The sequence below is a fragment of the Epinephelus moara genome, chromosome 8 (genome assembly GCF_006386435.1).
Source record: "Epinephelus moara isolate mb chromosome 8, YSFRI_EMoa_1.0, whole genome shotgun sequence".
Lineage (NCBI taxonomy): Eukaryota > Metazoa > Chordata > Actinopteri > Perciformes > Serranidae > Epinephelus > Epinephelus moara.
This window is the reverse complement of record NC_065513.1, coordinates 16,254,499-16,281,474: the sequence shown is the minus strand read 5'-3', so window position 1 is coordinate 16,281,474 and position 26,976 is coordinate 16,254,499. Positions and strand designations below refer to the sequence as shown.

The following is a 26,976-nucleotide window of genomic DNA, read 5'->3' as shown; positions in this document are numbered from 1 at the left end:
CCCTCACTGACTTCTCACCAGGAACACTGTTTTGACTGTAACACACGACCAAACAGGAAGCACAGCTGCCGGGAATTTAAAATAAAATACTGCGACACATGACATTTCAAATGAATGAATGAATAAATCAGTTTAGTAATATTTGCATAGAAGAGGCACAGAAGAAAACTGCAGGTTCCATGAAGCATGGCAGCGTGGAAATTTCCATCATTATTACCTGGTTCCCTATAAAACTCAGTCATGCTCTCTTCTAAAGTCATTTTTTATCTGTCCAGTCACAATCTCTGCTGGCTAAGAACTTCTATCATTCCTCAACTTGCTCAGAAAGGACTCGAGCTGAGACATTTAGCACGCCACTAGCTAGGACTTATTGAAAATGTTGGAATTTGTTAAAGGCAGCTAAAACACATAAATATTAAATAAACAATATTAGATGGTTTTCCCAAAAAAAATCCCTTCCTTATCTAAACACACAAAGCTGTCCACATACAGAAACAAAAGTTCCAGTTTCTCCCATGGATAGGAGAAATGATTCTGGTTACCAAGAATGTTCAATGACTGCTCAACCCAAAATAAAAAATAGTTTTTCTTCCTCTGTAGTGGTATTTATCAGTCTAGATTGTTTGGTGTGACTTGCTGAGTGTTGGAGATATCGGCTGTAGAGATGTCTGCCTTCTCTTGAATGTAATGGAACTAGATGGCACTCAGCTTGTGGTGCTCAGAGCGCCAAACAAAATACATTTGAAAAACTCAACAGCACTGTCTCTTTCCAGAAATCATGACCTGGTTATTCAAGATAATCCATTGAGCTTTTTAGGAACTATTTTCTTTCTACCAAACTACACCCACTAACTGTTTCACTACGCAGAAGGAGACGTGCATCTGCTCATGGATGAGATGCTCATGCTCTTGACAGCGTTAGATGAAAACACTGATGCCATCTTCCTCGGCTGAGCTGTAACATTTGCTCAGTAGTGCTAGGTGAGCTAGCAGTAGATGCACACTGTTGGCGGGCAAGCAGCTGTGTCAGCTTCCATCCTGCTGGTCTTGATCAAAGTGTCAGCAGTCTTTAAACAGCCAGCCATGACCCGGGTGGACAAAAACCTGCTGAAGAATCATCATAAGCAAAATTGAGACCCATCTCCTCCAGTTTCCTGGCAGTGACATTTACAGGAAAGCTCAAGCCAAATGTGAGACCAGAGGTTTAAATTACAGTACTATACGCTAATATATTAATTAAAATACTGCATCTGAAGAACATTTTCGTAGTGAATTTCTATTATCGTTATAATCATGAATGTTGTGTCCAGCAGCACTATAGACTGCTGGGCAACCAACAATAAAAGAGAACCTGCAAAAAACAGGCTGCATACACACCAACCTCATAAAACACAAAAGATCTCAATCAAGCACTGGCATATGTCATACTGAAAGATATGATGCTATTTTGAATAGTTGAAATGCTTTTTAACATGTGTGTCCTGTTTGTGATGTAATGAAATATTTTTTTCTGAATAAAATTAGAGTTAAAGTGATTCCAATATGGTTTCATGACATTTTAAGATGTAAGCAAAATTTGATGATTATCAAGATGATATCATGAATTGCGATTATTTTGGCCAGGATAACTATGACCTGAAATTTTAGTATTGACCCATGCCAACAACAGACTGTTTGTACTCTGAGTGAATCCGACATTTCAGAGTGAATTGTGTCTCCAACAACTGGCTGCATTTGGGCAAAAGTAAGTATTACAGTGTGATTTTGACATGATTTGTCTATGGCCATATTAGTAACAGTACAGTAGTACTTGCTTTTTTATATCTTATTATTATGTGTGTAATAATTTTACTGGTAGGCATGAGTCATTTTCAGGACTCATGAGCTTGTAGATAGGTTTTCAACGAGAACAACCCTGTGGCCACTTTTTAGTGGACAAGGGAAGTGATATTGTTTAGTATATGTCCTACCACCGTCCTAGATATGATTGAAAATAGTTGATCGATGACTGATTGATTCAACCCTACCAAGTAAAGCAACTGCTTTCCATTGTGCCATGCCATCTTGCTTATAGAGAGGAGTTGTGCAACTTGTTTGATTGAGATGGAGTCACTGAAGCTCAAACTAGTCTACAGTTTGTGCAATCTTAGAATTAGAGATTATTGATTTGTGCACTCATTTTTTTACCAGTCTTGCATGAATTCAAATCTGCAAGAAAGTTCAAAATTCTAATTCACATCTGACACAAAAGAACATCTTTGGGGCGACAGTAGCTCAGTCCATCGGGACCTGGGTTGGGAACTAGAGTATCACTGGCTCACGCCCCCATCTGGAGCAAGTACGGAGCATGGGCTGGTAGCTCAACAGGTGCCATTTCACCTCCTGGGCACTGCTGAGGTGTCCTTGAGCAAGGCACAGAACCCCCAACTGCTTGGGGCACCCCTCCATGGACCTCTCATTCTGACATCTCTCCATTTAATGCATGTTTAGGTCCTGTTTGTGCATGTGTGTGCATTTTGGACCTGTGTGTATATGACAACACAGTGAAAAAGTTGAATTTTCCCCCAGGATTGACAAAGTATTTATTTTCTTCTTCTTCTAAGAGGAACTCTCCGTGTGAATATGCAAAATATACAGAGCAACATGCTGTAGGTAGTGAGAAAAACAGAAGAAAAACTGATGAACAGATAACCAAGCAGAACTTTTGTCTTTATTATCTTTGTGTGTTTGCTTGTGTGCTAAATGTGCCGAATTTCAACATTTAAAATCCTTTGTGTCCACAAATAGTCACTCTTTCCTCTGACTCAAACCTACTCCTGCAGAGAAATGTAAGCGGCAAGGGTGGCTTAGAACAGCAGCCAATAGGAACTTCCCAATGATGTCATTTTGAGGGACTTGCAAATATCACAGTGCTCACATAAATCACATAGGATCAAGCATTAAAGGAACAAAAGGGATATAGGTCATCTAGTTTCTGTGTTTCCCAAACTCTTTGCACCCATTTCTCTACATATGTGGTTGATACTTCATTATAGTGCAATCCAAAACAACACCATGGCAAGCTAGAAATTAAAATCAGAGATGAGTCAACATCTCTCTGACAATTGCTGGCCCCCCAACTGGACCCCTCTGGCGAAAGTAATTGGAGGCCAACATGAGGCCGTGGCGTGCTTATGTTCATTTTTTAAGTGAGGGTGAAGGTTGATAGTTGGGGGGGGCTAAACAATGCTCCAAATTTAGGCTTAATTTTCTTGAAGTAACAACAGGTATGGTCAAATGTGACCCTTGCACTCCCACCTTAAGATATCTGAATGGAAATGGGCTCTGTGGGTACCCACCAGTCTCAGCAAATGATTTGTTGCTTGTTCTCCTTCAAATTAAAGCTCTATATTGGAATCACCTAACATGTAGATAAATTACACATTAAAACATGACTGTTGTGGAACTTAAAATGTTAACTGAACTGCTATTAGTCTGTGCACATCAGATAATTAGTAATATTAACTGCAGGATAAGAAATCAAAGTATATGAGTATGTGATTCCTCCACTCACATATTGACACAGTTTTCAATCAGCCTATTAACTTTTACAGCATAATAGAATTCCTATAATTTGGTTATGGCTTGTGGATTTGATCTGGTGTGCCACCTCAAGATCTTTAGTGGCCCCATCTGGCCACCTCAATGAAAAATTTCTTGGGGAGCCGCTGCACAACAGGCTTCACAAAGGTAGTGTTGCAGCAGTGTTACAGTATTTGGGGTCACAGAGTTTATACTTAATGGGCTGATGTTTGAAACCACCAGCAACGTATCACCACTAGGCGGCAGGACAAGCCAGCAGATTCTGGTGTTTCCACTGTATTGTCTTCATCACTCTCTTCCTCTGCAGAGAGAGAGACAGAGAGAGAGAGAGAGAGAGAGAGAGAGAGCTGCAAAAAACAAAGAGAGTTTTGCAAAGACTCTTAAGACATCCAGTGTCTGAGGATCTCTCTGTTGCATGGTCTTGTCATTAACAAAAAGCAGCAAGAGTGGGAGGTTGTGGAGCTCTTCTCATCTTTTGTGCATGCTGTGTCGGAGCCAGTGATGAGAGGGTCCCAACAACAGTGAGAGCCACAACACTCATGCTTTCTCTCTCTCCCCTCCACTTCTTAGTGACACTCACTGCTCTCCTTTGGATTATTGCTTTTTTTATGCTGGAGACGTCCGTGGAGGATTGAAAGAAGAATCAGCAAGGAGGATTAACTTTGCAACTTCTTTAAACCAACTTTTTCTTTACTGAAGTTGGTTTTATGAGATTTTCTGCAGCCTTCAGAATAATGCCTTTGTGCTGGAGCAGAAGCTCCTGGTTTCCAGTGGTGTTTGGTGCTGCGCTGGTTGTTCTCACTGCTGGCAATGCTGGACCGAACCAGGACAGGAGGCAGGCTGGGTCATCCTCATGCTTTGGAGGCTTTGATCTCTACTTTGTTTTGGACAAGTGAGTTACCTGATACACATTACCTGACTGTCTTAAGAGAGGGTGGATGAATAGAATTGGCTCATGTCATGTTAATGTCTATGATGTATGTAAGTTAATGAGTGAATAAAAACAACATTAATTTTAGATTATGAAAAAAATGTGTATTTCTCTCCACCAGCTGAGCCTGACTTGAATATTCCACTCATCTGTCTCTGCTTACAGCCTCAAAATAGGTACTTTATGCATGATTGGGAATGCATGAAGTTCATATGAAATATTCTATATTGTTTTGGAGCTTCTCCCATCATGGTCTGCCAAAAATGTTTTCATGATGTCATCCCCATTTCTGTCATCGGGACGCCCCCTGGTGTCATATCATGCAGGAAAATGGATGAATGGGCCAGTGAAGCATTGTTTTGATAGGCCTTGATCTACATTTCAGCTTGGCATATGTCGAACATTACAGATGGTAACGGTTAGTGCTGTGTTAGGTGTTCCCCCATTCATCAGTCAGCTGCAGGGCTACACAGGCTTTAAGCACTGTGGCTGCCTGTTGTGTTTGGTGGTCATCCTCATTAACATAACATTTACCACGTGGGCAGTTTTTATCCAGAATTGCTGCTAAGTGTATCCTCAAATCTCCTCTTCTCTCTTAGAGCTCTCACACAGTCTGTGTATCCCAGCAGAGGATATTTTGGCTCCCTGCAAAGTTGGATACGTCGGTCTTGATTTAGACACAGTTTCCATATTTATCTAACCTGGTTTTTGGTGGCCTCTGTGTCTCCTTTAGCCATGCACTATGGGCCCCTGGTCCAAACAACCACACTGAACATTTACTATGCTTCCTTTAATTTCTTATAATTTGTGCAGTTATCTGGGGGGGTTATACATGTTGCATTTGTTAATTCAATTTCCATGCTCTACAACTTTAGCTAAACAGAAATTGAGCAATCTCATCAACAAAGCCAGTCATGTGAAAGCTGTTTCTCAAAAGGGGTCAGTGTTATGCACAAGCAGTGTTTACCTGAGTTTTCCTGACTGGGACTTAAAGAGAAAGCCGGTATATTGTAGATAAATATGCACACAGCTCCTCTGGCACTGACAGTTAACTTACCCAGGCTGTTGCCTTTGGACTGGAACAGAGCACTTACCTTATGACATTTGTGTTTTGCAAACCTGGCTTAAAACTACTTGTTTTTTATTACAAGCCAGAGTGTTTGCCAACTAGGTCAACAACAGATGTATCATCCAACTCCTCATTTTTTCTTATCTGGAAGATGGGATTGGAGGATTGCAGGCTTCCTCTCTCTGTAGCGCTCCCTCCGGAGATGGTGGTGGATTTTCCAGTTGTCCTACATTACATGCCAGTGCCACCTCTCTGCACACTGATGTTACTCCAAGGAGAAATTACACAATTGTGCATAACAGAGAGTAATTTTAAGCATGAGCCATGTTTTAACGACACAGATTTATATTGCATGTGTGACCTGGCGGGCATCAATTCACTGCATTAGCTGTTCCTTGTACTTTTATTTTCCTGTCTTCTCTCCAGGTGGGATCTTAGCTCGCTCTGCTGCATTTTAGCAGTGATGTCCTCCACCTGCCCTCACTGTACTCTTGCAGTATCTGCCTGATCCCTCTTCTCCTCCTCTTCTCTCCTCTTCTCTCCTCTTCTCTCCTCTTCGTCTTTGCACTGCCCTTTCTCCATTACATCCAGATGTTCCAGTGTTTCAGCCTGTTGGCTGGGCTGTTTGTGCTGGGACTTGTGTCATGGTAACAATGGAAAAATAGGTGTTTTGAGAAATGTTTCGGGGGGGTGTGGGGTTATAAAAACAGTTTAAATGATAAGCATCATCACTGATACATGCAAGCTCGCAAACTGTTCTTTATTAACCTGATGTACCCGTATATTGATATCTACGGACAATTAGATAATTAGATTAGATGATACATGACCAAGAAGCTTCCCTCCTCCTAAATCTTTTACCCATTTATCTTACTTTCCTAACAGAGCAGGATACAGAGTACTTTGTGGCCGATGCTTTACAATCCATTAAAAACATCAAGTAAGAATGTGAACAGCGCCAGGTCAGTTTGAAGTTCATCAGCAGAAAGGGAGTGGAGTGCAGGACGATTAACATGCACACTGACCTAGTTGAGATCACAGGGTTGGTCACATGAGGGCTTAATGAGGGTTCATTTATCTGACTCCAGTAACACTGGTATAATTGCAGGTGCATTATAAAGATGTTACCAGTAATCTGAGGAGCGCGACATCATTGCTATTCCTTAGAATAAACCAGCAGTGTTGCCAAAGCATTTACTCATGCAGGCTCTTGCTGTTCTCTCTCCAGTTAGAGGTCTATACCATGCATGGATTACTGACCTACTGGGCACAGGCCCAGGGGCCCAAGGGGATGGGGTGCAATGATTGCAAAGACAGGCAAAACGACCACTTGAGACACAAAAAACACTGCAAAGACATGTTAAACAACTACAAAGATACACAAAACTACCACAGAGATGTAAAAAAAACTACAAAGAGACATAAAATATCAACAAAGGCATACAAAAGGACTGCAAAGAGATGCAAAGCAACTACAAAGAAACCCAAAGTAATTACAAAGAGACACAAAAGGACCACAAAGACATAAAGCTATTACAAGGGGAGTCAAAGACCACACGTAGACTCAAAACAACTACAAAGAGACATAAAATATCTACAAAGGGATGCAGCAGGACCACAAAAAGATGCAAAGCAACTACAAAAAGACATAAGATGACCCCAAAGAGACACAAAATGACTACAAAGAGACATGAAATGACTATGCAAATAAAATCGTCATGTTTTTGATCTCTTTTATTCTGGGGGTCTTGCTTCTAACTGAAAGGTGTGTGAGGCTGTTTGAATGTCTGTTCCATAATGTGTCCATGGTCTACTGTTAATTTGGCAACACTCAAACATGGGCACAGAGAAGAGATCGTGTATCGTTATTAACTTGGCTTTTCTCTCCTCAGATCTGGGAGTGTGCAGAATCACTGGACAGAAATCTACAACTTTGTTGAACATCTAGCTCATAAATTCCTTAGGTAAAAATCATAACTGTGTCATCAAGTGTCTGTGGGAAAATATGTTACAAGAAATAATCACTGATCCAACAGAGTGTAATTTTCTCTTCTCCTTGCCACAGTCCACAGTTGCGGATGTCCTTCATTGTGTTCTCCACTGAGGGAAGGATCTTGATGAGCCTGACAGAAGACAGGTGGGTGCAGATCCCCTCAAAACTGCCTTCAATCCTTAGCTTTTTTGCCACGCAGCTGAGTGGAATGAGTCTGACGCCAGATATGGACACACGCCACACAGTTATGATCCTTCATTTTCACGACCCAGAAGATTCCAGACAGATACTTTCCCTCGCTGTGATCTGTCTATAGTGTTGCTGGTCTGGACAGCTAATTCATCATGTGGTGTCTGACACATTATGGGCAGTTTATGTGTCTAATCTTTCCTCAGCTGAGCGTCACAAAATATTTTCACTGTTTCACTGCTTCCCTCATATCTTATTCTACAAAGGGCTCATTTCCTGTCTATCTGCGTGAGAGTTTCTCGAGCCAATACAAACCAGTACTGTTTCAATCTATTCATCTGTTACACATTGCTGGTATTTTCTGCAAATTCTGCCCTTATGGAAACCATTATTCTGTTACCACGCCTCGCAGTGTCTGGTTGTAGTCAAAAGTATGTTCACAAATGAATCTGACAAAATAAATATTTTCAATTTGATTGGATTATCAACAATGTGGATTACCTCGTCTTCTGTATGTCTGCTCAGGGAACGCATTCGTAAAGGTCTAGAGGAGCTCCAGAGGGTTCTTCCAGGGGGAGACACCTTCATGCATGAGGGCATACTGAGGGTGAGCAGCCTCTGCATGTCCAATTCCAAGCTGGCATCTGCTTTATCTCAATACTGGCTCCAGAACAAACACAGCTGTTGTGTTTGAGCATGGATCAGTTCCTCTATGCACTGCATGCAACTAGATAGATAGTCTTTCAAACTGGCTTTTCTTTTTTGTCACAGGCCAGTGAGCAAATATATTACGGAAACACTGAAGGTATGTATTACTTTTATATGCCTACATTAGCAAAGTAAATTCAAGTCAATTTTCACAAGCAACTAAGGATAAACCAAAACTTTTTTGAATGTATGACCAATTCTGTGGGTATTTGCATCACAGCAAGTCAGTGGTTCCCAGCTACAGGGATGTCCATGGTGGTCACAAGATACATCTGAGGGGTTGTGAGAAGATTAAAAAGTTAGGGGGAAAAATAGTGATAAAAATAAATTAAATGCTGCATCAAATTGCAGTAGAAAAATGCTGACGTTTTTGTCTTCCTTTTTTTGAAACACTGGATGGCTTCATGCCAACAAAGTATTCAAATTAAACAACCTGCTCACAGCTTAAGGGCACTTATTAACCTTAAATGAGGTGACCGAGTTGACTTGACTGAGGTGACTGAGTGGGATCCATTGACTTAAAGCTGGGACAGGCAGTATTCTGGGAAAAGACAAAAAGGACCTCTAGTCAGCGCAGTTCTCCCTTTTCACAGCTGTTATCCATCTGTATTTTCTTTCATGTTGATGTTCAGGAGGAAATCCATGTCATGATATTCTGCTATCCCTCTCCCATCTACTTGTACACTGTATTACTAAACAAGTTTGCACCATGGTTAAGGTGCTAATGTTGTATTTCCTTGTCAATTGACCAGGTTCAAATAGTATCACCGTTGGTGCTGTCTGTGTTTTGCCAACCAGTGACTACATGTCGTCACTCTGTGACATCAGCTTGGTTGCTCTTTTGATCTTTTTGATAAGCCCGTCTTTATTTTTTGCCAGTTGTTGTAGCTGAAATAGCATCTTTTCTGCAGGATTTTCCACCATTGAATTAGACTTTTACTGAAGGGATATGCCTTCCCATCTGCATTTGCAGTGCAGCCAATAGGAATGCTCTCTCTCCGCAATGTCATGTGATTGGCCAAAGTCTTTCATCATGGCCTAAATTTTCTAAATCCTGAAAACACAGCCACATGGAGGTGCAGAGGTCTAGTGTTCGTTCAGACCACTTCACTTACAATGTGCTCAAATTAGATGCAAAAATAAAACTGCCTACCCCAGCTTTAAATGACACTTTGGTTTTGCTCCTTGACTTGGAATTGCCTATGTGAATAACTGTGTTCAGTTTTGAATAGGAGACCTTCAAGGATGAAACTCATAATTATAAAAAGCAAGTAGATTTTGCAAAAAACAGCAGTAATCTTATCAATGCTGCATGGTTATTTGCAATGGGGGAAAAGAGTATGGAATTGCGGCAGGGGTGACCAAATTCTCTCTGTCTGCAGGTGTTCGCACTGCCAGTGTTATCATAGCTCTGACAGATGGAGAGCTGCACGAGGATCTTTTCTACTATGCTGAGAGAGAGGTGAGAGAGACAAAGAGAGATCAAATGGGCCACACAAATTATAACCAGGTGAATCGTGTGACTGAGCATGTGATGGAGCAGATCAAACACCGACACCCTATACATCACCACTTTGATCCTTTTACTTTAGTCTGGAAAAGCGGGGTCAGAGCATCAGTCAGATTTATACATCCCATAAAACCCAGTCATTCTCCTCACATCTGCACTGGGATCCAAGGATTTATTTGCTCTTCAGGCCATTCAGGCACTACAGGTAGAGGTATACAGCCAGAGGCTTTAATCCGCTTTGAGTGCCCTCAGACACATGTTGACAGCAGGGATGAAGTGAAGCTGACATTTCCAGTAGCTGGAAATGTTCCACTAGTTGGCTGTGGGAGGTCTTAGATTGTCATTCACTGTCAGACTTGGCACCAAAAAGCCACAGACATTGATGCTCGTAAACTAACTATTTGGCTTGTGTGTTCTGTTTGGCATTCTGGCATCTGTGTGACATTTTTTTTGTCATATGATGTCTGAATAATATTATTCACCAGGAACATGGTGTTGCCCAATTTCTTGTAAAATCTCATTAGAGGCCAGATAAACACGAACTTTATTTAACTATGTTTTGGATGATATTATGCAATGCAGAGGTGTAATTGAAGCCAGGTGTTGAGCTTCTTCCTGTTTTTGCTGTGAATCTGTGCATATTTGACAGGCCAACCGCTCCAGAAGTCTTGGTGCCTCTGTTTACTGCGTGGGGGTGAAGGACTTCAATGAGACACAGGTGTGTTTTGTTGACTAAGTTTTAGTCTGTACCTTGATATCTCATGATGTCTAAGCTTAAGGGGATGGAATGGATAGTAAAAGTGTAATTTGAAGCTTTGTAAATCGAACTATTATTTTGAAAACAATGAAACAAGTGTTTTTAAGCAGTTACAAAGTGCTTTACATTAAGTAAAAGCACACTTCACCCTAATCTGTAAAACTTCTGCCACTTATATCAGTAACCAAATCAGCAAACAAGCCCTCAGGCTGTCTTCCTAGTGAACTGAATTAAATGTTTAAGAGTTCCAACAAGGACAAGAGATGTACATTAAATGTCTTCAGACAGTGTATGCATTATTATACACGTATTACCCTAATGATAATGTGAGTCAAGAATCTCTTTTGTCCTCCATTATGCAGCATGAAATCTTTTTAGTATGTCTTCTAAAATAAGTGAATTAGGTAATATTGTTAATTGTGTTCATATGTGCCACTTCTGTAATCAATTACGCTGTGAGCTTAACTAATTCTGTGTCTTGGATGAATAAGAGTGTAGTTGTTGCTTGTGATTGTAATAACTTGTTTCCTCTCCAGCTGGCAAAGATAGCTGATAGTAAGGACCATGTCTTCCCCGTAAACGATGGATTTGAGGCCTTGCAAGGGGTCATCGACTCGGTAAGGATTTCATTTCTGCCCACAGTAATGCCAATAGCACCAGTTACACTGAGGGCCGATAGACAGTTGAGGAATAACATGACTTCAAGGAAATCATCTTGTTTTAATGGACTTCGTGTAATTTCCCCCATCATTTCTCCTCTAATTCGTCAACAAGCTGCTCAAATAGAACACAAACACGACAAAACAGGTTTAAAGCATGATAAGTTATTCTGTCCATGGAGCCCGGCCAGGGACAGACTTCCAGGAAAACCTGCTACGACTGTGACTTTCCTGCTTCTGATCATTGCAGCTTATGTCTGGCCAAACATGATCAAAGCATGTGCTGTATCTCTTTAGACCCACCTCAGTAGTGTTGACTCAAATTTTTGTTCTTGCTAGCCCGAGAAATGAAAACCAGTTTGTCATGAAGGGGCTGTTACTGGGATACGAGGTTTGTTGAGCAGAGTTAAAGGTCAGGCAAGCTGACTGTCATCTGGAGCAGATTAACTGCAAACCCAGGGCTGTTGCTTCGTATTCATGTGAGCGGGGCAGTGGGTCATGAATCAGTCTTCTTCGTCTTCAGGGTAACAGTTGGTATATTCCTGGAGAGCAGCAGTATCTGCACTACACAAATGAGAATAGAGGGAAACTTTAAGCCTAGAGACCTGAGTGGCAAAAGGTTCACTGACAGGTACATAAAAGCCATGGCTACAGTGAAACCCAGTCACTTAGAAGAGTATAGATAGCCACAATCTGAGACTCTTTAAAAATGATCCAACATCTGAGATTTGTGTCTCCTCATCTCCTCAGATCCTGAAGAGGTCCTGTATCGAGATCCTGGCAGCAGAGCCCTCTAGCATCTGTGCCGGAGGTAAGACAAGGAAGATTTACCTCCTGTTTATCTTCGTCAGGCCACTTAATGAATGAAATCAGACAGTAGCACATCTTAAATGAGCCTTCATGATTTTATTGACACTGGCTTCCTTATGTATGTGTAAACTAATAATGATTGCAAAGTTTATTTTTCTTTTAATATATTTCTTTTCTGACCTTATTAAAAGTCATTATGTAGATAACTATTGGACGGATAACCCTTTCCTTTGCCATATATTGAGCTTGCATATTTGATGAAGGTAAAAAAACAACAGAAATGGCAATAAAATATGGTTATTACACCAAATAAGGAAACATTTTGGGATTTATATGTTGTTAAATAGGTTATACATTTGCCTAAGTCATGTACAGTACATTATCTTACATTCAGCAGTGATGTTATCAGTGTTTTTTGTCCGTTAGACCCCAGTGAAGTGGGACTTCCTGTCATATGTCTTATACATTCCAATGACAGAATTTCCAATAGACAAATTTTCTAATTGAATTTGTGAGAGGATGGTGCTGCATAAAAATGACGGCTAACGCTAATCACAGACATAGCCTGATATAGCCAGACCAATTTTTTTTTGTTTTTTAAAGGAGTGTTATTAACATCTGACGTAGCGTTGAGGGCCCAGTGACCAGTTCAGCCCTGTGTAGATGGTCAGTCACAACACATTAGTACAGAACTTGACGCAAAGAGGAAAAAAAATGCACCTGAGCGACAGAATTCAAACAGACCACAGTGTGCAGGGATGAGCTGGCATATTATGAGTTGGAATATTAAACTTTTCCTCCCACCCTGATGGAAGTGCAGCAAATGCATCTTCCTTTTCAAGACAAGTTTTAAGTGCAGTTGGTTTTTCTTCTTTTGGCAAAAATATACCACCAAAGCTCTGCATCAGCTGCAGCCATCTTGGTTTTCTTTGACAATGCCTCAAAAGTGCTTCCCATACTACATCAACAGTTGTGATTGGCCCAGCATGTCTCGCTGGAAATCCGTCCAAAGCAGATGGAGACTAGACACTTTTTTTTGTTCCTAAGAGTGTTCTGCCTTGTCCTGCCCTACTATGCTCTGATTGGCTAGTGCTAACCCTAACCATGACGTCTTTACCCTAACCGTAGCTGCCTCCAACTTTGACACGTCCAAACCAGGCAAAACAGTAGGCGGAAAAAAAATGTGTTGACCAGACGCATCTGCTTGTGCAAATAAATCATGATATGATGATACAATCACAGATACAGAACAGATAAAAATCCATTGTATTTAGCTGGGCTCCAAACAAAACATTACAGATCATTATGAAATTATGCCAATATAGGCTACAGTATGTTTACAACTTGTGTATAATGCCAGTCAGCACACTGTTTAATATACAACAGCCTTTTAGTAATTGTGAGACAGCTTTATTGTGGCATGTGCAAAGCATTATACCCATATGTCAATGCTTCTCTCTGACCAAATCTCTCTCTCTCTCTCTCTCTCTCTCTCTCTCTCTCTCTCACTGAATGCATTTCAAGCCAGTCATGGTTGTTGTCAAATAATGTTGTAACATGATGAGACGTTTGGGTTTTTACTTTAAACCACAAATCCAGTTAATGGTAAATGTATTTTCAATTCTTGAAATGACGTTTGCATTTCTCCTCTCCTTGCTCAGAGTCCTTCCAAGTGGTGGTGAGGGGGAATGGATTCCTCCACGCGCGCAACGTCGATAAAGTCTTGTGCAGCTTCCGCATCAACGACACCCTCACTAAGAGTGAGTGAAACATGGCTGAACATCTCCTCAGTGTTGAAACAAAGTTTTGATTCACTTCATGCGCAGTTTGATCACACATGAGTGTTTTAACTGAGTACACACTGACTCAAAGCTGATCGCTCAGTTCATTTACTATAAAAACAGCTGGATTAAACTCATGAGTGTGCAGGCGATTGTAAAACTCCTCTAAATTACACCTTACTGAGCTTCCCAAAAGTCGAACACCAAGTCAGCCACACAGCTGGAATCCTCTGTGATCAAACAAGCAGCCACGCTGGTGTTACTGGTCTTATGTTTTTTAAACAGTACATTGTGTAATTTTACAGCCTGGAAAGGAAACAGAAAGAAGAGATAAAGGAGAACGAGAACCACACACGAGGTAGATGGAAAAAAGGGCCTTAAGGATACACGGTTTCCCCACACTCTTTTACTGGTGGTTTACCGTAATAGTTGTTAAAACCACTTCCTACCAGGCATGCCACAGTAGCTGCACGAGGTGCTGGTCTAATTACAAAGCAAGATATATACCAGCACCGAGGTGCAAACAAAATGCCTGCTCCTGTGAGGGAGAGGTGGTGAACAGATGTGTTTCTTATCTAACTTGACATGTTGATACATCTCTGTGTCTTTATCAGTCAACTGGAGTTCGTCGTATTCTGATAGAGGAATGCATGAGCCTCTTTTTTAGACTGGAAAATTCCTGCTGTCAGCTCTCTTTGCTGCCTTCCAAGTGGTCTGTTTTGGAGTTTAGTACCAATTCGCATGATGGTTAACCATCTTTTCTGCTTTCTCATGTTTATACTGTATTTAGCATGCATGATAGCACACATGCAGGACTTATTAGCTATCCAAAGGGACTGTGTTCTTCTCTTTAATGGTAATTACTTTGGTGATGCCATTAACATTCAGCACAGGCATCTTGCACTTTAAATCAAATTCTTGTAACAAAGTGAAACATTAAAAAAGTTCTCAGTATTAATCAAATGTTAACAATTCCTCCGAATGGTAATTGTTTCTGCGTGATACAGCATCCAACTTCCTGCAGACAAACAGCGGACATGGAAACAATTTGAGTAAAATTATCTCCTTATGCCAGTCCCATTATACTTGTATACTCCTCCAACAGATCCATTCACTTCTCTAGATTGTTTACACACAATCCTCTGGAACTTGTTTACTTCACATCAGGGGTAAACTTTAAATGAAAATAATTAGGCCAGGGTTAGCTCGCCCGGAGATAAATATGTGATTGGCTATAAGGAAAACCATTTCTCTCTAATGCATTTTTACTTGCCCTCGCTGACTTCGCCCGCTGCAGACCTCTGCATACTTTTCAAATATGGTAAAATGGGGAAAAGGAAAGCAGCAATATGTAACTGCATGTGCTGAGCAGATGAATCGATGTTTGACTTTGTGTCTCCAGGAAAAAGTAGCAGCAAATACAGTCAGGCAAGCTGGGATTTGGCAGGTCCTGTCGCTCTCCATTGTTTTAGTGACAGATGTTGCCATGGAGTATTGAACAGTGTGGATAATGGTAGACAAGTCTTTAATGATATTGTTCAACATTTTAGGAAATACATTTATTCACTTTCTTGCCAAGAGTAAGATGGGAAGATTGATACCTCTCTCATGTCTGTGTAGAGTGCCTCAGGAATAAATCCTAAAACCCAGAAATGAGATAGCATTTTAGCAATCCTGGTTTCCCCTCATCTCGAAGTCAATGGGTTTTTGGAAGAATGCCTGAAATAGGGTCAGTGGTAAACACAAGCTTGAGAGACTTTCATGTTTTGTTCTATGACAGAAAATACATCAATAAATACCCCACCCTTGAATTTTGAAGCTTTTGTGTGTCTTACAAAAGGCAGTTGCTAACAAGTGGCTAACTGAGACTACAGAACGTCATCACACCAAACATGGGTTTAAAGCCTTCCTGTGGTAGGGACATTTATAGCCTAACGTTACCTTTTGACCTCTGGCGATTGCATTTAAACTTCAGAAATAAAAGTGATGTTCAGTAGTGAAGATCATCTTGCTGAACATAATGTATCATAAACTTTTGTTTGACATGGAGCTTATTTTCTGCAAAAATCCAAAATCCAATGTGAAATCCCATTGGCATTTTGACGAGGAAACTAGGGCGATGTTAACTTCCACGTTGGCCTACAGAAAAACTAAAAAGCACTCTGTAGCCTACTTAATATGACGCAATAGCCAGCAGCTTGTTAGCTTAGCTTAGCTTAGCACAAAGATGGAAAATGGAGGGGGAACAGCAAGTTTAGCACTGTTCAAAGGTAACAATAGCTGCCTACCAGTGCCTCTAAAGTTCATATTATATTTTGTTTGTTGTTTGTTAGTATATTTTGTTGTTTGTTTATGTTGTACAAAAAACAAAATGTAAAAACATAAATTTTTGGTTTAACTTACTTTATGTCTTTCCTCACTGTGACAAGAAGTCTCTAGGAAGTTACTGCTCAATGAATTAGCCTAGTCCAGCACAGAAGATCTATGATTTTTTAAATTTATTTTTTATTCACATTTATTTTCTTGTATGCCTGCGGATTAAACAAAAGTTGAATGACATGCAAGTGTAGCTGAATCTGATGATTTTTTTTTTAACAACCCTGTGATGCTGCTGTAAACTGTAAATTGACCTTTCCAAGAAGGGGTGTAAGAAAATATTGACACACTTGAGTATTGTGTTATGTTTTGTGGTACTGAATCGATTTTCAGAACACCGTATTGATTTTTGATGAATTAATTAGTCATTAACTATTAATAGTTTACCTGCAAAGATTCATGCCGTGGTTCATTTTCTGTTGTGTTTTTAACTTACGACCGCTAGATCCTTCGATATTGTAGCCCTAATCTATCTTCAGTCATTTGACTCTTCCACTCCATTGTAACAAGTATTATAAACAGAAATAACATGGGCCTGTGAAAAAGGCAGAGTCACAAAGGACACGCTGCTAGCATTGACAGTTTTCAGCATAGAAAGAGTTTTTAAAGTAAGATTTTAAAAGTAAATCGCAGTAGATTGTTTTGTTTACAGTTTCGCAATATATTCAATCATAACCCCTGGATTGTGAATCGTATCACAAAATTTTTGCCAATATACAGTCCTATTGCCGACAGTCTGTACCGGTGAATAGTCTCAAAGATCCTACATCTGCCATCATCTTACGCAGTAATTTCAAATAACAGTTAAAGCTGAACTCTGGACACTCACCTGCACCTCACTGTAAAACATGACCTCTCTCTACGCTTGGGGAGTAAAGAGTCCAATAAAACATCATGACATGGACTGTGGATTTTTGCCAGCACTTTTATCCCCAAGGGATTTAAATAGCGGAAATCTGCAGAATCAGGTCCCATCAGCTCTTTACTGGACTTTGCTGCAATTTGACGTTTAGAAGGCTCTCATGCCTTTTCGTCACGCTTCAATAGTGTGAGGCCATTCTGAGTGCAAGGTGGGTGCAGAGATGAACTCTGAACAGGATCATATCTGGCCCAGTTTCTGAGCTGTTTTTGGCAGAGCTGATCGTCCCCCCTCCCCTCCGTCCTGCATGGTGACGGAGGGGAGAAGAGAAGAGCAGTTGCGACCCATGCGGTTGCTTGTGTTGATTTCCTCAGTTCTGGGGTATGTTCTCCTTCTGCCAGGATAAACAGACAGGCTTGGGCGACGATGCTTGTTGGAGCTGCTCTCCTAAAAGCCAGCTGGACAAGGAGAGGACCTAGATTTGACTGAAAAACAAAAGCTGTGGTGGTACTGGTGTTTCTTAGAGTTACACAGATGTCTTCACACAGTAGACAACAAAGCATTTGTCTTGACGAAACACTCCTCTCAAGTAGTTTGTTAATCGAATTACAGCAGAAGTTGTGACATCATTTAACTTCTGTTAATATGCGCATACTTATTGAATTACAGTGAAGTCATGTGGTATTATTCAGTCAATAAACTTTACTTTAATCAGGCTAAACCATGACATAAACTGAAAAGTGATTCAGGTCAGGATTAGTGGGTAAGACCGGTTCAGGAGCTTTATATGTCCGTGAAAACTATTGACTGTAATCACAAGACAAGACTGAAATGTTTGGCTGTTTCTTTTCTTCCTGACCCCTCTCCCTCTTCTTCTCTAGTGGTGAAGCCTTTGGTTGTAGAGGATACATATCTCCTCTGCCCTGCACCAGTGCTTCAAGAGGAGGGGATGTAAGTCCCATCATGTATTTCAATAAATGTGAGGTTTCATTTAACACCATCCATTCTGTTTTTCTACTGCACAAATGGCAGCTGAGATGTTTTCCTTTTTCTTTTCCAGGGCAGCAAACCTTTATGTCAGTATGAACGAAGGTCTCAGTTTCATCTCCAGTTCGGTCACCATTACCACTGTTGGCTGTGTGAGTACCTAGCTAGCACCGTCAAGTTTCTGAGGGCATTCGGCTCAGCTTAATTGTTCTTTTTTTGCAAGATGGTGTATGTCAGTCAATTTAATATTTTTGGCAGTTCTTCAAATCACCTAGTTAGATATAGCGACCTTATATTAGTAAGCTCTGAATATCATTCCAACGTTGGTGCTGCATTGAGTGACTAGTTAATGCCTTGAAAGGTTTTCTAAGGGTGCTTTCACACCTGCCCTGTTTGGTTTGGTTCAATCAAACTCAAGTTCGTTTATCCCCCTAAGTGCGGTTCGTTTAGGCAGGTGTGAACACAGCAACTGCACTCGGGTTCGCACCAACTGCAGTTGCATTACACATTGTTTGGGTTAAACATGAGCATGTTACAGTCCTGGAGGATTATTAATGTGCGCCTCCTCCTGTACTGCCTTGATATGCATATTTGGCGCATCCAAATGCATCAAAACATTGTTTTCTAGTTGGAGCCGCGCCTCATTTTCAAACTGTATGGTTTGCCCAAAATGAACAATGACAGCAATATAGTACACGATGACCAGCACTAAAATCAACCCGCGTAGTTGTAGTGACATTAGAAAGTGTCACATTTATCTTGCAAGTGTACTCTTCATTAATGTTTTGTTTACTTCCTGGATTTTTCCCGCATGGAAATTCTCATCAATCAAGAGCAGGTTTCTCACACATATGATCTGGTCCGTTTGAGAACACGAACCAAGTCTGGGCAATTCTCTGGGCAAAACTTTGTAACAAAATTAGTCCCTGATTCAGACCAAAGCAAGACAACTCTAGGTCTGAAGCACCCTAACTTATGGATGAAAAAGCACTGTAATCGCTAAGGTCTGAGGCAAAGGTAATGTCACTGTAGAGCTGAGAGGACGTAAACAGGTATGAAGTTTATGAAACAAATATACAGTACTACATCACACCAGAGGTGTAGACTCAAATCACATGACTGGGACTTGAATCAGACTTGAGTCACAAATTCAGCGACTTTAGACTTGACTTGTCAAAGAAGACTTGCAACTCGACTTGGACTTCAACACCATGACTCGTGACTTCACTTGGACTTGAGCCTTTTGACTTGAAAATACTTGATACCCCGAGCCCAAAGACTAAAAGTATGTTTGTTTAAAAGTGTATCATGAGTTAATTCCTTTCCCTTCATGTCCTGATTCAGCTAACATTAACACCATTCATGCCCTGCAAGTCAACACTTAATTCCCCAGATGAACTTTGTTTGAACCAATCTGACAGCATCCAGTCAAGTTGCAGGAGAGAAGTATAAAGAACCTACATTAGGTTAGTGAGCACCAGTTAGAAAAATTATATCAGTGATTTTCTTGTGTAGAAAAACTACCAATGGTTAACAAAAAACTAATTGGAGGTCATTACATCTGGAGACGCAACTACTTCCAAACCTCATTTAACAACTAAAAACATTTTTTTAATGTTTTTTGTAAATTCAATAGATTATTAATCTGATAAGAGCACATTATGACTTGTTTAGGAGACAGACTTTGGGACTTGACTATCTTGAATTGGGACTTGATTGCAAAGACTTGAGACTTAGTTGTGATTTGCAACAACGACTTTGTCCCAGCTCTTCATCACACATTGTGCAAGAAGAGCTTTAAATCTGAAACTGTATTTTTTGGGTAATGGGACATTCCATCTGTTAAAAAAAAAAAAAAGAAAAGAAAAAACAAGCACTAACAAAAGCAAACAAACTAGTATGACCAATCCAGACAGTGCAAAACAAACTGAAGAATCAGATGAATCACAGTCTTTAAGTAGTGATTCGAGTGAAGATGAAACCAAAAGAGCCTTTTCCCGACAAAAGCATTAAGCCTAGAGAAGTGGTTTACGACTTTTTTAGTGCTCTACACATTCAGAGAGTCCGTGCTGACGTGTCTGTCTCTGTCACAGTCTGATGGGACCATCCTGGCCATAGCTCTGCTCATCCTGATGCTGCTCCTGGTCTTGGCTCTCCTCTGGTGGTTCTGGCCTCTCTGCTGCACTGTGGTGAGTTTTCTTAAACAGTAGTGCAATAATAACATGCACACACGCTGCTTTACAGATAGCTTCTGGTCTGCTCTTTTCAAATTTAAGATGGCTTCAAACACTTTTTGCTTGCGGACAATAAGACACAGAGAAATGTCTTTACCAGGTCTGTTTTGTCTGGCTAACACCCTTTAAGGCATCTTATTAACCTCAACAACATTCCCATGGTGAGCAGGTTAGGGTCTATGAGTCAATAAAGGTATACGGCCCTTTTGGATCCCGGCAGCTGAATTTAGGCCACAGTCAGAGAAGGTCAAGGCCATGTGTGTTTAAGTAATTATGCTGCTGTTGAAATAATTTGTGTTTCCGCAGGTCACAGCAGGTGACCTCTGAGTCTCACCTCTCAGTACGTCCTCAGTATATTCACTGAAAGACCAAAACTGCTGACAAACTCTTCCCTCAGTACTGGAGCTGAATAATATGAATGTCCAGCTCAAATGGGCTGTTTTGTGTTGTTATCTTTGTTACTATGAGAGTTTTAGAAGCAAGATAACTCATCAGGAATAAAAGTTTCATAAGAAGTATTTTTATGATAGTCATCCGCTCTGGATACCGCAAAAAGAGGAAATGCGCCTGGAAAAAACACATGCCTGTGCCATTATTTAGACAGTGGCCCACCTGCCAGCATCACAATATTTCAGGAAACTCTCTTGTAACCAGCCGCACGCTGTCAAAATCTGTATTTCTCCTCTCAAATGAGGAGTGCAGTGTCTCTTCAGAATCCACTCCAATGTTTCCAGCGCTGGAAACGGGAAAGCTGAGAACTGCCAGAGAGAGATGTCAGCTTTTACAACATGGCTGTCCCTCCCTTTAGTTTTTCCTGTTCTTGTCCATTAAGCTGAAAATTCAAGCCTGTGTGCAGCGAGTCTGTTTAGGAAAGCGATGCGAGGTTACCATGGGGAATCGTTTTGCGTTCCAGGGTTTAGAGAAGTGTGGAGGAAAATCACAAATAAGAATCAGAATCGTTTAATTTGCCAAGTGTGCTTAATGTAGAAGAAACTGTCTTCATTACACTGGTGAAAAAAACACACTGACAGCTCATGTGGTGACAAGAAAAGGCACGAGAGGATAGTGCAAGACGTAGGCTAAACTGTGCATGCTTAAAAATACAGTCTATGTGCAATCATGCTGTGTAGCGGTTATGTAATATACTCAACAAGCATAAATACTATAATATTTTATGGCTAACATTGCTCAATACAGAACTAAAGAGCAAATAATACAGCATTTATGAGCCTGTTACTCTCCTCTTCTCCTAATCAACAACCTCAGGCCAAAAAATCTGGACAGCAGATTTCTAGGTCAGTGCATCGCTCTTGTAAAGTAGTAGAGACTTAAAGGAAAAAACAATTCCTCAGCCATGTGTTGTTGTGTAACCATCTTGTTGCTCACAGCAGACACATTGCTGTGACATGCAGATCATGTGAGTTTCAATTTTGATACATGTGTTTGTGACTTTCCTGTAAAGAAAGATGTGTGAAAACACTTCCTCCCCCTCTTCTCTTCTCATGAAATCTTTTTTTACTTTCTTTCTCCCACAGATCATCCACGAACCCCCACCACCAGCTGTGGAGGAGAGTTCGGTAGGAGCCGCACCGCCTCCACTACTCAATCTGTTTCTTATGACTCTAGAGAAAAGCTCATTATTTAAGATTCAGACAGTTGCCAGTGTTTAGGTTGTCTAATTGTTCATTTTATTCGGACATTTTAAACCTCAATGGCCATGTGGCGTCATTCACTTGCTTCTTGGCATTAAACTCTGATTTCACTCATTTGGTAATTCATCCAATGTGAGTTAACGCCCTCTTAGAATAACAGTGGAATCCTGACTTTTACTGTTTTTTCTCTCTCCCTTGTTTTTGTGACTTCAATTTATGTTTTTCCAAATCACTTCCTCTTGGACCCTCATGGAACACAATATGGAATTAAACTGACTAATAACGTTATTTCACATGAATCTGATCAACAAATTCATGTTATTGCAACACATTTTGACTGCCCAAGCTCGCAGAGCAATAACAGCAAGCTAGCATGTGACTGTAGGACATATCGGGCTGTATTTATTTGCACCAATTAAACTGAAAATTAACTGGTAGATTTATACCAAAAACAGACTCCAGTGACAACCATAGCCTCACAGACAACTCTGAGCCCTCATTATGGCTTCTACTGTCTGACCTCCTGGTAGATTATAAGTCAGACAGGGTGTATTAAAGAGCTGAACAAGTTTGGCCAGTGGGCTCTGTAATTTCCTCTGATCTGACAACCAACACAGAGGGGACAAAAATAAGGGCTGGGTTTGGAGTTTTTAGGGCAGACAGACAGAGAGGTATTTAGGTATTTGACCAGTGAAAGGCCATTTAAACCAGGTATCCCCTAGGTGTTCATTTCATGTTTTAATATTCATGTAAAAAAAAAGGTAAAAGGTTATTTTTTTCTTTTATTATCCCTTAATTGTAGCTACCCATCCTGTCAAATGGCTCATCAATAAAACATACTTCCTGTCACTCTCCCACAGGATGATGAAGACTTTGAAACCCCTAAGAAGAAATGGCCGACTGTCGACGCCTCCTACTATGGAGGAAGAGGAGTTGGGGGAATCAAAAGGATGGAGGTGAAATAAATCAAATAAATCTCAAGTTATCTCACCTAATCTGTTTTGTTAATTAACAAGGATGCAAATCCTTAATGGCCACCTGCGAAGATGTTCCAGGTTTGCAACATTGGTTTTGTTGAAAAGTTAGTCTTGCTTAGCCAGATCTATCTCCACAACTTTGTCAGTGCTAGAGGAAGGTCTGGAAGTGCCAAGCAGGATGAAAAATGAAGCAAACGCAGATACCAAAAACTGCAGTTCTTTAAATGGCCACTTGAGGAAGCAAGTCAATCCTCATTGACCCCTATGTTTAAATGCCCAACTTTATAGCAGAAATAAACATGTTTACAGTCTGGTACAAAAAATGTTTTGGTCTCTATAGCTAATTTCCTCCCTCATATTAACTGTACAGGGGTTGAATTTTTATATACCTCACCTGTTTACATCTTAGTAAGGCTTAAAATTATGTTTAGTTGCAGGTGGAGCTGCTTTAAAAGACAGGCTGTCTGCCGGGTGTCGTACGGTCTATGAGTTACATCCAACCCTCACTCATCGACAGCTCTGTCCTCTTGTCTAAATATGGTCACTTCCAAATCCAAGATGGAGATGGCAGAAATGCCAAACTTAAGGCTTCAAAACGGGAGTCCACAAACCAATGGGTGACATCACAGTACCTACATCCATTGTTTTATACAGTCTCTGAAAAGCAACCATTATCACTCATTCATAGGGTAAAAAAATGCTCTCGTTATTTGTATATCTCTAAACCAACTGCACTCCTGGCGTTCTGTAGTCTCATTGGGCCACTTGTTAGCAACTGATTTTTTTAAGACACATAAAAGCTTTAAAGTTCATGAGTGGGGTATTTACTCGCATATTTTTTGTCGTAGAACAAATGTGAAAGTCTCTTAAGCTTGTGTTAACCACAGACCTTATTTCAGGGATCTGACCAAAAACCCACTCAAAAAACCCACTGACTTTGAGACAATCAAAGCGGTAGGGCAAGAATGCCAACTAATTTCCGGGTGTGGGACCCACAGTCTATATCCAGTGAGTCAGACTATTGAATAATTACCTCTAATTACGAATTTTGATTGATTTAGGGCCATGGCATTTACAGAAAATTCAAATAACACCAGAGCATCTCATCTATTGATTTCAAGTCGGACATATTTCACAGTTATACGCTACTGACCATCTATTTGGCAATGATGTAAAAACATTAAAGGCGGTGTGTTCTGACGCTCCGTCATCAGGTCCGCTGGGGTGAGAAAGGCTCCACTGAAGAAGGAGCCAAGCTGGAAAAGGCCAAAAATGCCAAAGTGAAGATGCCCGAGCAGGAGTATGAGGCGGGCCCCACACGGGTTCTTAACAATGGCATGCACAAACCCCCGGGGCCACGCAAGTGGTACTCACCCATCAAGGTACAGTACAAATGGGAAGATGTTTGGTCTGCAGATGTTCTTTCAACTCTCACTGTTGACAACAAAAACTTGGTAAACATATAGGAATGGTTGGTTACAACTGCTCAACACAGAAAATTAGAAATGTTGGAGGATTTGCGAGATATTTGTTTGAAGACGTCTGTGATATGGCTCAGCTTACATTTAATTTATTAAAGCATTCGTGATTGTTTAATAGCACTACTGGGACAAATGCTTTTTTTCAGTTGTAAGCATGTGTAGTGCATGAAGTGCAACATCTGTTACAAATTACTCCATGTTAATCTGGCTGAGGATATGTAAGTAATAGCATTATTAAAATGCCGTAGTGAAAGTAGCATGAGATGTGTTAAGGTAATAATGCTTAGGTGACTACTGGCACACAGTCCCTTCCTCCGGGGCCAGCATGGGGTTAAAGGAGTGACTCCAAAGTCAGCAGGGGATTGCTAATAGAAACCAGACTCCTGTTGGACTGACCTCCAGGGAACAGGGCTGCACAGCCAGCACTTTTGTGAGGAAAAACAGCTGCATTTTCTGCCCTTATCCTCAAAGTATTTGCTGTGTTTAAAAACGATGAAGTCAGCTCACAAAGAACTGAAACCACTTCAGTTTGTCACTGTGAAGTGGCTGCAGGAATTGGGTAATACAGGTCATTTTGTTGCAGCTTGAGTTAGGTGCACAGTGTGGAACAGTGTTTTTGAGTGACCCAGAGAGAAAACAAAATGTAAGATTATTGTAATGGTTTCAAAGTTTGATTTCATCTCTGTTTCCACAGAGCAAACTGGATGCATTGTGGGTACTTTTAAGAAAAGGCTACGACCGTGTGTCCGTGATGAGACCACATCCTGGTGACAAGGTAAGAGTAACTCAAAAGTTACACAGGTAGGCATGCGTTCAGCCTGCGTTTTACCAACTGACGTAAGGCCTTGGCTGTGCATTAGCATTTGGCAAATGGGGGAATTCTTTTCTATCTGAAAACGTTGAGAAAATAGACCAGCTGTGAGCAATGAAGAGTGTGCAGAGCAGAGAGGCTCATGGGAAAACTTGCGGTGAGGTGGGATTTAGACTGCAGCAGTGTCTGGCTACAGTGCACTGCAACGTAAAGACTTCTGGAGAAGTCATTATGAAAAGGCAAATGCAATTCCTCAAAGGCCAGCTGTAGTTGAGGGGGATAACAGTGCGATGACCTCTACTGTTGGCAGCTGACATGTAGTCTGAGACTGTGGGATCCACAAGTGTTGAAAAAATAAGTCTGAGGGAAGTCTGTATTATAATCCCTCACCCGCAAGAGTTTATGTAATGATTCATCTTTCCCTGAGTAAGAAATGTTGATCTCAGAGCAGCCATTACCCCTAAATTTAGATAAGATCACCTGAAACTGTCAGATTTACTCCATTTTCTTGTCCATTATACTTTTTAGCACAATTTCTAGTTAAGGTTACTGTACTATTTTTGCGGAATTTATAGTATACTAAGTAGCTGTATAGGGTGGCAATCAGCTGTTTTGACACTCATGTATTTGAATATATAGCTGTGTGCTGCTGTTTCAACCCAAAGGAACACATGTAGAGATGTAGCAACAGGGGCCATGTTTCCTGGGTTAACATGTGATTGATTTGAAACTTGCTGTGAAGTTAGCAACTACAGTTTGTCAAGCTAGTAGTGTAGAAATGTGTGTTTAATTATGCAATAAATGCAACAAAATATTTCCATCTGAATATTTCACTGTAGTGTCATATAGCTACAAGCGATACTTTGTGATAACAAGCTGACAGAGTACCATATAATAAGTGTTTTTAAGAAGTCTGGTTTTTTTTAGGGGTTTTATGGACCAGCTGACAACATATCTCACTAACAGAAAATCCGCCACAGTGCTGCAACACATTTCATACAGTGTAAGCAATGAAGCTGCTTCATTCCAAATGAGATTACATATTTGGCCTCTACATCGTCTTTAGCACACCATTCATGTGTGTTTACAATGTCCTGATTTCTTTCAGCATTTTTAAGGCGTGTTTTGCATGCTCCTTATTAATTTTTTACACTCTAATTTAGTCCAGTGTAAAACAGTATAGTATGCTTTGGTAAATGGTCAGCATGAAGATTCTCAGTCATCCAGGTCATGGTAATCCTAAGTGCTATATTGTAGACAACTGGATTTACTTAAGTTTCTTGAAGATGTTTCACCTCTAATCCAAGAGGCTTCTTCAGTTCTGAATTGCGGAAACATCTTCTAGAAACTCAAGTAAGTCCAGTTGCCTATGATATAGCACTTAGGACAAATCGTCAGCAGTTAATAGAATTTGAACTAAACTGGCTTCAACGAGCAAATGTTCAGGGGCTGGTTATCAATCAATCAAACTTTATTTGTATAGCACTTTTCATACATTAAAAATGCAGCACAAGTGCTTCACAGAATAAAAACAAACAAAAATAATACATACATATTGAAAACCCGCCCCTCCCACCCCCACATATAAACACACACACACACACACACAC

General features: G+C 40.6%; 1 protein-coding gene across 1 annotated transcript in view; it reads left to right on the top strand.

Moving 5' to 3' along the window:
- Positions 1-65: 65 nt before the first annotated feature.
- LOC126395010 (anthrax toxin receptor 1-like) overlaps positions 66-26,976 on the top strand; it is a 35,414-nt gene continuing 8,503 nt past the window's right edge. Inside the window, exons 1-17 of the mRNA XM_050052191.1 lie at positions 66-4,474; positions 7,475-7,546; positions 7,648-7,719; positions 8,290-8,371; positions 8,536-8,569; positions 9,855-9,934; positions 10,632-10,700; positions 11,276-11,356; positions 12,149-12,209; positions 13,870-13,968; positions 18,106-18,175; positions 18,285-18,363; positions 20,305-20,400; positions 21,981-22,022; positions 22,958-23,053; positions 24,289-24,456; positions 25,250-25,330. Of these exons, the coding sequence (XP_049908148.1) occupies positions 4,290-4,474; positions 7,475-7,546; positions 7,648-7,719; positions 8,290-8,371; positions 8,536-8,569; positions 9,855-9,934; positions 10,632-10,700; positions 11,276-11,356; positions 12,149-12,209; positions 13,870-13,968; positions 18,106-18,175; positions 18,285-18,363; positions 20,305-20,400; positions 21,981-22,022; positions 22,958-23,053; positions 24,289-24,456; positions 25,250-25,330 (1,467 nt within the window). The 5' untranslated portion in view covers positions 66-4,289. The remainder of the gene's footprint in view (positions 4,475-7,474; positions 7,547-7,647; positions 7,720-8,289; positions 8,372-8,535; positions 8,570-9,854; positions 9,935-10,631; positions 10,701-11,275; positions 11,357-12,148; positions 12,210-13,869; positions 13,969-18,105; positions 18,176-18,284; positions 18,364-20,304; positions 20,401-21,980; positions 22,023-22,957; positions 23,054-24,288; positions 24,457-25,249; positions 25,331-26,976) is intronic.